The sequence below is a fragment of the Camelus dromedarius genome, chromosome 3, assembly GCF_036321535.1.
Source record: "Camelus dromedarius isolate mCamDro1 chromosome 3, mCamDro1.pat, whole genome shotgun sequence".
Taxonomy (NCBI): domain Eukaryota; kingdom Metazoa; phylum Chordata; class Mammalia; order Artiodactyla; family Camelidae; genus Camelus; species Camelus dromedarius.
In genome coordinates, this window is record NC_087438.1 from 100265970 (window position 1) to 100282704 (window position 16735).

Genomic DNA, 16735 nt, shown 5'->3' on the forward strand with positions numbered 1-16735 from the left:
CTTGCTTCCTTCTCTCCTTCAGGTCGTTAGCACCTGCCTCCCTCTCAGTGACACCTTCCCTCACCACTGTGCCTAAAGTTGCAAACAGTCCCCCAGTTCTCCCTTCCCCCCACAAATTTTGTTTGCTTTATTGCCTGTACGACCACACAAAAATGTAACCTTTTAAAGCAGGGGATTTGGGGAGAAGGGTGTCTGTTTTGTTCATAGCTGCATCCCTAGCACTGAAAGCAGTCCCTGGCACATAATAGGCACTCAGAAATATTTGACAGTTAAAAATAAATGATACAGTGTTGGCCTCTTTGCCGCGTCACGATGCACTGCTGTCCTTGGGTAGAAAGTCCTAAGGCAGCTTCTCCATGGCCTGCCTTTTTTGGACAGTGCTTGCCTCAAGGTGAAAGGCGGAGCCATGGGAGGAAGCACCGCCGCCATCAGGAACTGATGCATTCGCTGCCTCGGTGACATCACGTTGGCACGCACACGTGCAAGTCTTAGACCCCCTCTATTTACGCTCCATCCAGCATCTCTCTCTAGATGGGAGAACGTAAGCCCCCAAAAGAAATCAATCAATGGTAATGAATGTGAAAGGACTTTAAAAACTGTAAAATGCTTTGCAAATGCTAATTACACTGGACTGTAGGATGGGTTGTTATATAATTTGAAATAGTTAAGTAATTTTCCAGGAAGAAGGGTTCCCTGGGCCAGCTTCCCTGCAGGTCTTTTAATATGTGAGTGTTGTGCTTCCCCATCTGGGCCTGGGGACTGGGTCCAAAAATACAGCTCGAGTCCAGAGCCCGAACCAGCCAGACCAGGGCCGGGTGGCTCATCTGTTAATCCCTAGACTGGAGGGCTACGCCTTCTGTGAGCATACCGGGTAGCTGAGACCATATAGGGCAAAGAGAATGCAAGTTGGCCTGTTTTTAGTCTCTAAACAACTGTGACTAATTTAGAAAAACTAGGCAGCTTAGCAGCAAAAGAGTAATTCTTGTTAATGAAACCTGGCCTGTTCCGGAGGGGGCCCTAACTCCCATGACCCAGATTGCTTTTCTCCCAGTAGAAAAGCTTAGGGATTTTATCCTGTTGGTGGGCAGAGATGAACCTAATAGCCTTGTTTGCTTTCAAAACATCCTTTTAAAAATAATCTGGTTCTCCTTTTACCACTGTTCTCTTTTTGTGTAGAACAGAAGAGAGGCAAGCGAGAGAGAGGCAGGCGAGCTACTCCCTGTGTTACGTCTCACGCATGTCCACACACGCACAGTGCGTTGTACCAGAGCGTTTAACAGCCCTGCCTCTGCAGTCAGACTGCAGACTGCCTGGCATCAAATTCCAGCCCTACTGCTCATTCAGTATGTGACCCTGGACAAATGTTGGCGTTTTCTGAGCCTTAGCTTCTTCGTGTGGGACAGTGATGGATCTCACCTCATAGAGTTATTGTAAAGACCAAACAAGGTAATTAATGGAGTGCTTACTGCCTGCCTCACAGTGAGAGCTTGGTTGCTGCTATTATTAATGACAGTCTTAATAATCTAAAGCAGGCAGGAGGTAAAGGGATTTCAGAAAGGGGTAAGAAAAGGAAATACAAGGTACAGGAGACACTGTCGTAGGAGATGTAAGTGTATTGGAAACATGTTGGTACAATATTGTGAGCTTATGCTGTATTTTATAATGCATATTACATCACTCATGTAGGAATGATATTACACCCTGTGAGTACTGTGTGGCCTTCGTACCTCCCCGATTAGCAGTGTGCCCGGGAGACCTGCCCGGTTTGCTGTGTGCTGTCAGTGTCCGGCCACTCCCCTGTCTGCTGGCTCCACTTGACAAAGGTGCTAAGACACCAGCAGATGACGTGAAAGTTTAAGCCAGCCATTTAGTGCAGCCGAGCCTTGATAACCCAGAGGAAGCTGGCCTCCCCAAGAAGGCATGCACGTGTTCTTTTTCCTTCCCCAACACCTGATATGGGCAAAGTCTGTGCTAGGCCCTGGGGGTGGGGGGCAGGGAGGGAGGATAACGCCTTCCCGGGTGTCTTGGAGGGTCTCGGAGGCGAGGGAAATGGACAGCGACAATCTTATGAATGATGACATAATTCACTAAGTGCTAAGCAGGAGAATTGAGGAACTGGAGTTGTAACGAGGTACCTGACCTGGCAGGGGGTGTCCAGAAAGACCTCTTCGGGAAGTGAGAGGGATAAATTAGGAGAGAGCTGAATGAAGAGGGGCCACAAAGCTTCCCCAGCAGAGGGGATCAGCATTGGGAATGAAGGCACCGAGGCCTGAAGACTTTTAGCCCAGAAATCTGCGAGCTGGGGGACCACAGTGGAAAAGGGTCTGGAGAGCTCAGCTGGATCATATGGGATCTTAAAGGCCATGCCAGCAGTTTTCAGCTTGATTTAAAATAGTCAGAAGCCTTTGATGGGTTTTAAGCAGGTAGTGGTGTTGGATTGGAGGAGACCAGAGGGCAAATAGAGCTGGTCACACACTCAGAGTTTAGAATAGCCTCCACTTCAGACAGCAAGCTGTATGCACAGAGGTACCTTGGCTTTGCTGCCTTCACACAAATCCTTTTTCCTTTTCTCTGAAGAATTTTCAGCACCAAGGAGGCTTCTGTTAAGTGTGTGTTAAAGTTGATGTATACAATACTGGGGAGTACTTAACTCTTAGCAGTGATGTTTACCTGTCTGAAATACAGTTTTATACATTTCGCCAGAAGCAGGGAAGACATCAGTAGTGACTCCCCGAGCTCTGAGACCCTTGGGTGGAAGCCGTGCCACCTGGGGGTGCCGCACGTCCAGCCGTAATTATCTGTGAGGGGCTCTGGAAACCACCCATTTGGCCCCGCCTCCTTTCTTCCTTTCAATTCATTCTTCTCTCTTGACCTTCTAGTGTTCACTCTTTTGTTATTAGAAAGCACCTCTCTGACTCTGCCAGCCAACTACAAACGGAATGCCATCACATTTGAGGAATGTTGCATCATTTTCATGTTTCTGTCAAGAGTGAAGCCATTTTCCCTGCGGGAAGGGAGTAGAAAAGGTCTTTAGTCCAATATCACTATCGTAGGCATACCTGCTTTTTCTTCCTCTGTCTTGCTTTTTTTTTTTTTTTTTTTTTTTTTCTTCTTCCAGTTTAGTAATTTGGGTGGTGAATGAGGGAGCAGCTTTTTTTTTTTTCTTTCTATTATAACCACGACTTTTTTCCCCACATGCTCAAGCATGGAACCACTCCCACGCCATCTAGTCAGTTTTGCTTGGGTTTTCAGAGGGAAGAGGATGCCTCTTTTAGTCTCACTGAACTAACCCTTAGTCGTGTGGGAGCAGCAGAGTACGAGGTGAAAATTATGGGATCTGCAGCCACACTGAGTTCCCGTCTTGGCTCTGGCCTTCGTTAGCTTTGTGACCTCTGGCAAGTTAACTAACTTCTCAGTGCTTCAGTTTCCTCATCTGTGAAATCGTAGTGATAGTCTCACCTGTGTGTCTCAAGGCGTTCCCTTGATGGTTACACTGTGTAAAAATATCCATCATAAGCACTCCCTGAATTATTCAAAGCTTCAAATCTGGCTTCTCACTGGATAGCCACTCCCAGAAAGATGTTAAATATGGTCGGTGAGAGCATGACCCCAGTCAGTACACAGAAAAACTTATTTTAAACCCTCATTCTGGTGCCAGCCATTGGGACAGCCCAGAAAAGCTGTATTTATGGCTCGGATGGGTTTCCTTGGCAGGGGCCAGCTTAGCACCATCCAGCCTGGTCCCATCTCACCAAGTTCAGGTGGTATCCAGGCAACACACACAGACAGCCTGACTTAGTAGAAAACACGCAGCCAGGGGTGGCGGGGATTCCCCCCACCACTCCCCACTAGACACTAAGGATGAACTTGAAGTTGTTGGAAGGAACCACATTGACAGCCCCGGAAACCAAACTTGCCCTGGTAGCCACAAAAAACGTAGAGTTCTAGCAGCTTCGTTTCCAGCGAATCTTTCCTGGCCCCAGGGCTTGGAGCTTCTTTACCTCCGAGAGGGTAGTAGGGAGAGAGGTGATACTTACTGCAGCTGAGGTGCGGGCCCACTCAGCCACTTTCAGAATCGGTAACCGGGGCCTAGCAGGGACCTGCCTGTGTGCTGCAGAGAACGCAATGCAAGGTCGTGATGCGGCCCCCGGGCCTGAGACCCCCATGAGAAGGGGAGCAGTCGGTGTAGACGTGTCCCATGGGACTGACCGCAACCATAATCACTCAAAGGAGAGCGCTCTGTGTGGCCTTCCATCAGGGGAGTGTCTGGAGCCGGGCTCTGCAGGGAGATGGGCTTTGGATGGTTAGGGGAGGACTTGACAGGCGGGCCGGGGGCAAGCTGGTGCCCTTGAAGGCGGAGTGAGTGTGGTGGGTTTGCTGTAGCTGCCTGTCAGCCTGTCATGCTGGAGGGGCTTATAGGGAAGTGATGGAAAAGAAGTAATAACATATTTTGAGTTTTCCTATAGATTTGAAGTATTTTATAATTTTTATTATTTTTTATTGAAGTATAGTTGATTCACAATGTGTTAGTTTCTGATATACAACATGGTGATTTACTCATACATGTATATATATTCTTTTTCATTGTAGGTGATTACAAAATAATGAATATAGTTCCCTGTGCTATGGGGACCTCGTTGTTTATCTCTTTTGTATATAGCAGTTTGTATCTGCTCATCCCAAACTCCTATTTTTTTCCTTCCCTCCTTTCCCCTTTGTTTCTATACTGTCTCCCTTAGCCTTTTCCCCCATGTTTGTAAATTGGAGCTAATATTTGTACCCCATACCCCTAGAATAGTGCTTTTAAAATTGTTAAGTCATGGCACATTAGTGGATTTTGAAACTGATTTAGTAGATGTAAAAAATGGATCGAATAGAACCACAAAGACCAGAATTTATCACGCTGTTTCTGACATGCATGTACGTATGTGTGTGTGCCTCTGTGTGTGTGTATATATGTATGTAGGTCCTTGTGAAATGTTACATGGGAAAATTCATTTCCTACCATGGGTCATTGTCAGAAAGCTTGAGAGCTACTGTTCTAGACTTACTGTATGAAGATCACATAAACATAAAAAAGGGTTGCGGAGCTCCTTGTAAACCCGAAAACACCTTACCAGTTACCGTTATTACTGAACACTGGAAGCTGAAGCAGACAAATAAAGGGTGGCCGCTAAGTGTTGCCCTGCTGCTTCTCCGCCCATCCCATCCATCTCAGATAGTGCTAATCGGTCAGCACGCTGTGTCCGGGGCGGGGGGCCTCGACACAGCACTGCAGGGCTCAGGTGACAGCTCTTTGTAACCCAGCCACAGGCTTAGGTATTGCTTAAGTCCGTCAGGACCAGTCTGTGGTTGTAAAGTCCTACTCGGCCCTTCCAGAGCTCTGCCTCTCGTATAAGCACCAGGAGAACAGATATGATGCCTCGGACAGCATGGACATCTCTGCATTACAGGCCCCCACAGGGTTGTCTCCTGTCTTCTCCCTTCATGGGGCTCCCCCACCACCATCCTCATCTGGAAGGGATTTACCTCCTTCTGCCTCCCGAAGGCCATCAGAGCAATCCAGGGTCCCCATCCGTTTTCCCATGAAACAAAGGGGACAAGAGACCATTTTCCTTGGAATGTGCACTTTCCTCATTAATTGCATTTCCCGATGCCGGGAGCATGGGGCGCAAATCCCCCACCAGCTGCCCGGAAGGCGAGGCATCTCCCTCAGGAGATACCCTGCTTCTCAGCTGAGGTGGCAGACTCTTGACAGTCACAAAAGGAAGCAGGCCTTCACCAGGTTAAAGTCGCACGTGCCTCTGTGTCTCTGCAACCTGTGGAACTGACCGCTCTCTCAGGAGGCTCCACAGAAGAGTCCCCGTGGACCTGGGAGAGGCAGGTCAGAACCTCCCTCAGCGGGATGTGCAGTCGTGCACAAGAGACCTTTGTGTGTGGATTTTAAGTCAAGACTCAACATGCCATTCTGGGCTGTGAGAGGAAGAGCTCACGCAGCTCAATTACCAAGCCAGAAAGCAGGCTCCCCGTGTTTTATAGACCTCACTAATGAATGAGTCCCGTGGCCTCGGCTGGACCAGGCTCCCCCGCGCCCTGCCAGCCCGCCTCCCACACCTCGGTATATTCATCAGCTATAATGGATGGCTGGTGCCAGCAGAGGCTGAGGTCTGTGCCTTTCTCTCTGGGATACAGAGCGATCTCCAGCCATTAATAATTCATCGTAGAGTAATGAACATAGCCATACCAAGTTGTGAGCAGTAATAACCGAGTGATAGATCAATTTGTTACTTCAGTGTGCTGAAAGATAATGGTGGTTAGTCATGAAAGGTGCAGCGTGCTTTCCCCCAAAAGTTTCCTAAGACTTAGATCAATGTGTTTTTGTAAGTTCTAAAATAAAATGGGTCATTAAAAAGGAAATGAATTATGGTGGGTAGCCTCAAGCTGGTTTATATTCAGAGATGCTTATCCACAGTTAACCAGACTTTTTTTCCAAATGCCTTTGGTCATTGGGGCCTGTAAATCAGAGTAATTATTACTCATCAATTAAATCTAAGAAATGGAACACAGCTCCAGCCTTCGAAGAGGGAGGCTGGGATTGTTGAGATACGTTCCCCCAAAATCATCAATAATAATTTGAAATTCTACGAGTAAGTAGCTGGAGTGAGAATAATTGTTTTATTTCTGCTCAGAAACCCCCGTGACCTTTTCACACCTCATTGAACTTTAGTTGTGTTTCTCCTGGGCCAGGCCCTGTGCTGAGCACTGGTGTTACCGGCTAAAATGAGCACGATCTCTGTCCTAAGGCAGCAGTCAAGATGTTAGTAACACAAAATAAATCCAGGGGCAGGCCAACCCTCTGACTTCGCTGAGGAGTGGAGGATTGGGGTCAGACTAGACAGAAGACTTCAGACAGGAAGGGAGCTATTTGAGGTGTGCCTTGCAGATCAACAGTTTTCCAAGCAAAGAAAGAAGAGAAAGAGAACGTTCTGGGGAGAGGAATGACAACGGCAGATGGATATGAAAGCGGAAAGAGGATGGGGAGTGAATTATTCTCATCATCACTACATTTCCCATGTGGTATCACATTTACTCTGTACAACAACCTCATGAAGTAGAAGTATAATTTACCCCTTATTTTTTTTTTAAAGATGAGGAATCCAAAGCTTAAACATTGAGTCCTTTGCAGGGACCCAGAGCTGGGAGGTGGCAGAGGGCTTAGAATTGAGTTGGAAAAAGGAATGATCTTTCATCAGCGTTTGGACTTGGTATTAAAAATAATGGGTTGTTGTTTTTGATGCAATAGAAATGTTTATACTAGTTATAAAATTCTGGTTTTTGAAGTGAAAAAAAGAAAAGTGAATGAAGGGCTGCAAATGGCAAAATAGCCTTCTTATGGGTGAGTTGTACTCCATTACATATATATTCTGCATCTTCTTTATCCATTCATCTATTGATGTGCACTTAGTATGCTTCCGTATCTTGGCAATTGTAAAGAATGTTGCTGTTAATAGTGGGGTGTATGTGTCTTTTTAAATTAATTCTTATTTTGTGGTTGGCTTTATTCTTTTGAAAACTATGTAAGTTTAAAAAGCTAAAACTCTAAACATTCTTAGAAACAATGAATAGTATATATATGTAAGTTTTAAGAACATATGCAGTATATTATATATATGTATTTACATGCAATATATTGTACATGTGCAGTCAGATTGTAATGATTCTATGTAATAAAAATGAAAAATGAAAAACAAACAAACAACAAAAAAAACAATGGGGACCAGTAGCGGTTTATCATCACCGTTATCAGAACAATCCAGCAGTGGAAGCATCTCTGAACCCTGAACGTACACTGTCTCTGCATTCTCAGCCAGCAACCCAGTGAGGTGCGAGACCCTTGGAGTTTTCCACAGCTTGAGCAGAGCTGAGCTGTAGACAGTCACTGGTGGTGGCGGGCAGGATGCAGCCGAACCCAGGGATTCTAGTCAGGGAGCCTCGTTAAGAGGCTGTTGCTTTAGGTGGATGTAGTGTTGAGAAGCGTGATGGTGAAAAGCAGTCATCATCCATACCCTGTATTTTTATATTGGTCTACAATTTGAAAGTCCTTTCATGCATAAATAGCTTGTTGATTCGTTCGCACAAGGGACTTTTGTGACAAGGGGGGTAAGTAAGCCTACTGACTTGGCTCATTTGGGAGGGGAAGTATAAGAGCATGGAATCCGCTTTCCGCGCAAAGGAGCTGATGTTGAAAGTAGCGATGTGACAAGCAGCTTGTAAATATGCAGACGTGCTGATTGACTGAGGCCCAGAACCAGTCTTTCCCCCCTCGCCAGGTACGACCTTGGCCATCTGCATGAACGCTTGCAGACTAGAAACGTGATGGGGTTCTGGGTAGAAGGGAAAACTATAACTAAAACCAGGAGATTCAGCTTCAACTCAAAAAAAGGTTTATAAAATATTCTTATGTGGACCAGAAACAAGCCAACGCATCAGTGGCAGGGTCTCCTTGCTGCAGGTGTTGCTTAGCAATCAAAAAGCAAACTCCCTTCCTGACTGGGCCGTTCCAGTTATCCCTGCCCTAAGCACCCCTTTCAGAAGACGAGTTCTTATGAAATTAGACTTTTAGCCCTGGAAAATTAAAGGAAAAACACACATCTGCTGATAAAATTGATTGATGTAGTGTTTCAGTAAAGGCTCAGTTTCAAAACCAGCACTTAAAGCAGTAGAACCTCTTTTCCGCCTCCAGAATAGAAGTATCCAAGAGAAACAGTGCAAACATTTATAGAATTGTGTGAAAAAAAAAAACGCTCAGTATAAATAGCACTAATGTTAGGGAGGTGTGTCTGAGCAAACTCCTTCTCTGCCCAATTTCTCTCCAGTTTCTAGTAATGAATAGTTTCCTTCTTCTAACAGGTGATTTAGGGAAGTCTCTAATGTTTTCGCAACAATACTGAATGGCCTTAACTTTTAACCCATTTGTCGTCAATAGATAGTTTGTATATTTTTATATGCAGGGCCAGCAAATGAACAATTCCGTCTTATGGCTAGGTCATGGTGGCCCGGGTGTGGATTTCAGATATGTGTGTTGAGTAGTTGTTTATCCAAAAATACACAGATGTGTTTAGCAGCTTACTCAGACCCCAGTCCTGCTGACCTTGAATGTGCCTTAGACTTTGAGTGTGACAATATAAACACACCCATATACATAGATACACAGTAGTGTGTTTTTATTTCTGTTTATGCCACATGTTTCGCTTAATGTAAACCTCGTGTCTGATGTGATGGGGCTTTGCTACGTCAAGCCTAAAGTGCTGAGTTTCCTGACTGAGATCTACCCATTTAAAATATTAGGTCTATTTTGGGCCTATGTTTGCCAATGCATTAAAGCCGTCAGGCGTTTTTCTGCTGGCACTGGAGAAAATGCTAATGATCACAGTGGTTTCAGCACCAGCCAAGTATAAAAGTTGTAACTAAGAGGGATTAGCAGTTACCTGGATTTGCCGAACAGGGATTCAGAAGCGCAGACATTCACATGTCGGCAGGCGGCTACTTTGGTTGGTTGGTTGTTTTAGGCAAAATGGAAATGGTAAAGAGTGTCACATCCCAAAACAGCAAAGGAGCCTGAGCACTGGAGAGTTCTGAAACTTTGGTAGATGAAAAGATGAGTGGAAAAGTCTCTCTGTGGACTCCAGGGGCGTCGGAATATGGCCCCAGGTTTGCCTCCTCCCAGGTGAGGAGCCTGGAGGTGGAAGGATACAGGAAGTCCACTGTCTCTTCTGCACTATTTCCCTCATTTGTGCCGTTTCTTTTCCTTCCTCCCAGTGTTGCTAACAACCACAAGCAGAATTTGATGACGGTGGCAAACCTTGGCGTGGTGTTTGGACCCACCCTGCTGCGTCCTCAGGAAGAAACCGTAGCAGCCATCATGGATATCAAGTTTCAGAACATCGTCATTGAGATCCTAATAGAAAACCATGAGAAGGTAATACCTCATTGGTCACTGTGCGTGGAGAAGTGACTTCGGGGAAGCTAGGTTGGAACTGGCGTGCAGGGTTGACCAGGGTTTATGTTGCTGGCTGCTCTTACCCTGTGACGACGATAACGGAGTTGCTGATAGTGGTGGCGATGGTGATGGGGATAAGCATCTTGGTTGTGGTGGTGGTGGCATTGGGCAACATTTATTGAGCATTTCTCTTGTGACAGGAACTCTGCTAAGCACTTTAGGTACGTTGTCATTTTAACCTCACAACAATGCAGTGAGGGAGGTACTCCTGTGAGCCTCATTTTGAAAATCCTCTTTACCCATTTTCTTACTTGGTTGTCTTCTTATGAATGTTTGAGTTGTTTAATGTTAGGAGTAGTAAGCTATTTTCCTTTCTGTTGCAAATATTTTTCCTAATCTATAGTTTTCTTCCAGTTTCATACATGGTGGATTGTTTCATACTGTGTGTGTGTGTGTGTGGTTTGTCTTTTCCTTTAGGGCATTGGAGTTTGTGGTTGGTCTTAAGAAGACAGCCCTCACCCCACATAATGAAGTAGATCAACACAACTGCCCTTAGAAAATGATGCAGGGGACATCAAGTGTCATGTGTCCCAGTTCCTAGTAGCAAATCCCTGTGAAGCATCTCAGAACCTGCATGGTCCCTTAGAGTACCATTTGACAGCCTCAGTGCCGGGATATAATGAAAAATGCTTCCTCCTAAATAAAACCTTTACCTCGAATGGTGAATTAATCGTGCCAGATCACCTGCAGAGTAAGTCTAGAATCTGACCACTGAGCACCTGCATGGATGGCACTCCAACACAAGTTGTCTGGATTTTTCCAAGAGCCTCCTCATTTGTACCCCTGCTCCTACCCTTGGCCTGTCTCTTTAGATCTCAGCCACCAGAGTGAGCCTTTCTGAATGTTAGAGCAAATCATATCAGTTGTCTGCTAAGAAATGTCCAGTGGCTTCCCATTTCACTGACTGAAAGTCAGAGCTCTCACAGGCGCCTAGGGTGCCCTCCACGGGCTCTGCTCTCCCCTCCATCTCTTGCCTCATCCTGTCTCCTACCGCCCTCTCCTTGAGTTCCCTCCTACAGCCACCGCGGCTGCCGCGCTGTCCCTTGCACGTGGCACACAGTCTTTGCAGTTGCGGTTCCCAGGGCCTGTGACACTCTTCCTCCATACAGCTACATGGCGTACCTCTTCACCTCTTTCAGGCCTAGGTGAGGCCTTCCTAGATCTCTCTCTTGAAAATTGCAAGCAGTTCCAAAGCAGGGGACAAAACGGGCAGAAGCCCCTCAGTATGCACTCAGTACGAATGTGCTGGATGAATGAACGGGCTCTTGTGGTAGCTAGCCTCCAAAGTGGCTCCCAGCGACCCTTGTTTCCCGGTGTTCACTGCCCTGTGTATTCCCCTCCAACTGTGAATAAAGGATCCCAGTCCTGATCCCAGTGGGGTCAGTAGGAATCAGAAAATTGCAGAAGCAACAGAGTGTGACTTTGAAGACTAGTCTTAGGACCTTGTAGCATTTGCCTTAAGTTTCTGGACTTGCTCCCTCTGGGGGAAGCAAGCCACCATGTTGGGAGGGCAGACACAGCCCAGTGGGCAGGAAGGGAGGCTTCCTGCCAACAACCAGACCAACTTGGCGGCCATGTGAGTGAGCCAGTTTGGAAGTGATTCTTCCAGCTCTGGTCGTGCCTTCAGATGTTGGGGCTCCAACTGACACATTTAGTGCATCTCATAGGAGACCACTGAGTTAGGCCTCCTCTGAATTCCTGACCCACAGAAAGTGGGAGAGATACTAAATGTTCTAAGTCACTAAGTTTTGGGGGTAGTTTGTTACAGAGCATTAATAACTAGTGAAGAACCTCTGAATATAAACTTTCACAAAGTCACAGAGGTAGCCTGCAAAATCGTGTAAACAACATAACCTTTTTCTTACATGATTAATAAAGAGATATGAAATCAAATGATTTATTTAAAGAAATTATCTGCTCTCTATCCCAAACTTTGGACCACTGTCTAACCACTTCCCTCAAATATAGTAAATCAGGTATAGGAGAAGATTATGTTATATATGATAAAAATAGACTTGTAAAAAGAGAGTATAACCAAATAGCAATTAATGATGTGGTTTCTAAACACAAACCACTTGGCTTTAAATCTGCCACCTCTTACTAGCAGTGTGACCGTGGGCAGATGACTTAATTTCTCTGTGTTCATAAAAGTACTTTCAGTGCAGTGTAACGGCTATAACACAGAACCCCAAAACATAAATGACAATAGAAGTTTATCTCTTGCTCACATACCAGTTTACCGCAGCTATTCTGGGAGTGAGATCCTGCACAGTGATTCGGCAACCCAGGTTCCTTCCGCCTCGTAGCTCTGCCTCCCGCTCTGCAGATCTCTGCCATCAGCCAGTTGGTGGGGGAAATGCGGGAGCATGGAAGATTGAGTAAGATGGCATGGATCAAGTCGAGGAAGAAGCTTTCCTTATTTTCTTCCACATTCCATTGGCCGGAACCCAGTCACGTGACCACATCTAACTGCAAGGGAGGCTGGGAAATCACCCTAACTGTACTGAGCAAAGGGAAGCAAGTTTGATGACAAGCTAGCCAGTGAGCCACATGCCCTCTGGTGCTTTGCTGTGAGGATTAGATAAGGTGATTTATGTAAAGAATTTAGCCAAGAATCCAGCACGAAGTAAGCATCAAGATCTGTAAACCACTGTTTCTCGCAGTCTCAACAGAATTCTCTGAAAATGGAGCCTAGTTCCATCTCTAAAAGTGACATATGCCCCTCTCTCAAAGTAATACTTTTAAATATAATCTTTTCTTAAATAAAATAATAATAAATTTGAGATAAATTTCTAAGGAGTAAGTTTGATTATGTTTCATGTCCCTAAGGGGCATATGCAGGTTTATAGCAGGCAGCGTCTAATGGTTTTTGAACCGTAACTGTTTTTGGTGTCCTTGGGCCTTCAAAGCCAGAAAACATTGGAAAGCGGCATGATAGAAAAAAGACTGGAGACTGCTAATAACAATATTGAAACTTGCGTAAACAAGCAGCCATCCTGCCTTGAGCACAAAATACAGAGATAGAAATGAAATATGAAATGCATGGCCAGGGCTGCAAGTCCATGGGTAGGAACTGGTGAAAATACGCAGCTGGTTTGGTGGGTTATAAATTATGTTACTCTCTGCTGTGTATCTGGGGAGGTACACATGGAAAGTCTGTTGCAGAGCTTCATTATGTGTTCTTTTTCATTCATCTCTGCCAGAGAGTGGGATGAATCACGGTGAGGTCTACGTTCCTGTGGGAGCCAGTGGAAGTGTGAGCGGAAACATTCTTGGGATGAAGGCTGCAGCAGAGTAGACATCTCCAGCCCTAGGGGAGCTAGGGTACCACCTTGAGAGAGGCTTTTAATCTGGGGTCCATGGTGGGCTGGAGTTACAATGCAAGCACAGTGTATGTATATGATTCTGGGGAGAAAGTTTCTTACTGTTCATCAGGTTTGCCTTTCTGGTGGAAAACAACTTAGAGTAAGGGAGCTTGACTCCTTTTCAAATGTCGCTTCAGGCCTGGTCTGGTAGAAAGTGAGCAGATGCCGCCTTCGCCCCCTTTGGTACCCGGTGATGTTCACTTCACAGGAATCCAGAGCATCTGCAGCCATGCTCTGAGAGCCCCTGGCTTTCTGGAGACAATGCTTTGGATGAGTTTCCTGCCAATAGAACTAACTTCAGCCAACAGCAAGGACATGTTGATGTCCTCAGATAAAACTGTCATCTTCCTTTAACATCCACAATATGGAGACCTTAACAGTATTTAGGTATTTAATAAGCATTCCCTTAGGATGGCTATAATTTTATAGAAACACACACATACACACACACACACACACACATATCATGAGGGGCTCCTTTTCTAACTTAGTGCCAGAAGTTGGACAAAATCCTGAAACCCCACTTGAAGAAATGCTTTCCAACAGCATTGCTTCATCCCGTCCCCAAAACAAGAAGTGTTTGATAGCATATGCCCTAATACAGGTCGTAAACATATTTCCCCCACAGTTATGGGGTGTAATATTCTCTCATGTTGTTAAGAATATTATATAGCTCAGTGGTAGAATGCTTGCTTAGCATGCCTAAGATCCTGGGTTCAATCCCCAGTGTCTCCATTAAAATAAATAAATAAACCTAGGTACCTCCCCCAGTTCAAAAAAATAAATAAATAACTTTTTAAAGAAAGTTGTGTACTTTGTGCCTTGGAAAATAATTGGGAGGGACCCAGAAATAAGTAGAAGACTGTGCTGGAAAAGAGTTTAGAAACCTGGGCATGGGAGCCACTCATGGACATAGAGAGAGGAGAAGCCATCAGATGTCTGTTTTGTCTGTTTCAGTTATCTATTACTGCGTAATAAATCATTTCCAAACCTAGCCACATAAAACAGCTCACAGTTCTGTGGGTCAGGAATTTGGGGAGAGCTCACGTGTGTCCCATGTAATATCAGCTGGGGTGGTTTGACTGCAACAGGATGGTCTTCCTTGCCTGGGACCTCCGTCCTAGCTGTTGGCTGGGACACCAGGCTCCTCCTCCATGTGGCCTCGCTCTCTCCGTGTGATCTCTCATCGTTTCATAGTCTCAGCTTTCAGAAGGGCAGACACAGAAGCTGCAAGGTCCCTTAAGGCCTGGGCCTAGAATAGACAGAGTGTCACTTCAGCTATATTCTTTTTTTTTTTTTTTAACATTTTTTATTGATTTATAATCATTTTACAATGTGTCAAATTCCAGTGTTCAGCACAATTTTTCAGTCATTCATGGACATATACACACTCATTGTCACATTTTTTTCTCTGTGAGTTATCATAACATTTTGTGTATATTTCCCTGTGCTATACAGTGTAATCTTGTTTATCTATTCTACAATTTTGAAATCCCAGGCTATCCCTTCCCACCCTCCACCCCCCGGTAACCACAAGTCTGTATTCTCTGTCTGAGTCTATTTCTGTCCTGTATTTACGCTTTGTTTTTGTTTGTTTGTTTGTTTTTGTTTTTGTTTTTTAGATTCCACATATGAGCGATCTCATATGGTATTTTTCTTTCTCTTTCTGGCTTACTTCACTTGGAATGACATTCTCCAGGAGCATCCATGTTGCTGCAAATGGCATTATGTTGTCGGTTTTTATGGCTGAGTAGTACTCCATTGTATAAATATACCACATCTTCTTTATCCAGTCACCTGTTGATGGACATTTAGGCTGTTTCCATGTTTTGGCTATTGTAAATAGTGCTGCTATGAACATTGGGGTGCAGGTGTCATCCTGAAGTAGATTTCCTTCTGGATACAAGCCGAGGAGTGGGATTCCTGGGTCATATGGTAAGTCTATTCCTAGTCTTTTGAGGAATCTCCACACCACTTCAGCTATATTCTGTCGGTCAAAGCAAGTCACAAGTCCAGCCAGATTGAAGGGGTGGGAAGTAGACCCCACGTGTAGATGGGAGGAGCAGCAGCTCGTGGAGGTGGGGGAGGAACCGTGGGCTGCCGTCTTTGTAGGCCATCTCCCAGAAGGCCTTCATCCCCATCACTGGCATGTTTGGGTGTAGTACCCACCAGAGAAGACGTCCCTTTCTTACTGGTGGCTCAGCATCTCAGCATTTCTTACAGAAGATGTTCTTCTGTTTCTCCTCAGCTTCTTCGCATAACCGTGGGGCATCCAGCATTCTATGACAGTGACAAGTTCGGTCCTCACATACCCTTTGTAAGCCTCAGTATGGAGAACTAACTCCTCGGTGTCTGAAACTGGAAAAACATCTTTGTCTTTAAAACTGACATTTAAAAGAGAGAGAGGTTTCTGCTGGCTCAAAAATTCAACTTCTTTTTCCTGATAAAACATCTTTTGCAAGAGAAGGAAAAAGACTTCTGTGTTTTAACTGGTGAAAGCACATGGCCTTTCCTTCCCTCCCCCCTGTCCCCTCCCCTTCTCCCATCCTCTCCCCAGCTCTCCCTCTCCCCTTCTTTCTCCCCCTCCCTCCCTCCTTGTTTAGTAAGGACTAACACTAGACTTTCAGAGCAGGGGTTTAAAATGAAGATAAACTCCTTTATATTGTTTCTGGCAATCCACACACCCCCAAGACACCACCTGTTGGTCTAGAAACATCCCTGACTGAGTATCTCTCGTCACAGAGAATCCACCTCTCTATCCTTTGTGGGAGCCTTAGCGGTGTGTCTCACACAGACCTTCAGCTTGGTCAGGTGATGCGCGGTAACCACGTGCTAACCTGTCGTGATGCCCAAGACTCTCTGTCCTTCGCCTCTCGCACAGCCCTGGGAAGAGAAGCAATGTTTGGACCAGTCTGTTGAAAATAAATATCCCAGAGTAACTGAAGGCAGAGAGGAAAAAGCCAGAAGAGAGGAATTGTGTTTCGAGGCTCAGGGTGATTTTTATTTTTCCATGTTGTTCATATATACTGATTTATTTACTCAGTTGAAAGTAACGGGTCATTTTAATGTCTGTAATGTAGAAGTAATAATAATAATAATTATTATTATAATAATAATAGTCATAGCTAACTTTTACTTACAGCTTATTGTCCACAAGTATAGTGCTAAACAGCTTTACATCCATCATATCATTTGATTTTCATAGAAACTCTATAAGGTCAATATTTTTTGCTCTATTTTACAAACCATGACTCTAAAGCCCAGAAAGTGTAAGAAACAGCTGGTTAGGAGAGGAATTTAGGGCGGCTCT

At 45.1% G+C, this 16735-nt stretch overlaps 1 protein-coding gene across 3 annotated transcripts in view; it reads left to right on the top strand.

Moving 5' to 3' along the window:
• Window positions 1–16735, top strand: part of ARHGAP26 (Rho GTPase activating protein 26) — a 414773-nt gene that overhangs the window by 303004 nt on the left and 95034 nt on the right. For all 3 annotated transcript variants that reach the window (XM_031449262.2, XM_031449260.2, XM_064484408.1), the window contains exon 18: window positions 9820–9979. In XM_031449262.2, the coding sequence (XP_031305122.1) occupies window positions 9820–9979 (160 nt within the window). The remainder of the gene's footprint in view (window positions 1–9819; window positions 9980–16735) is intronic.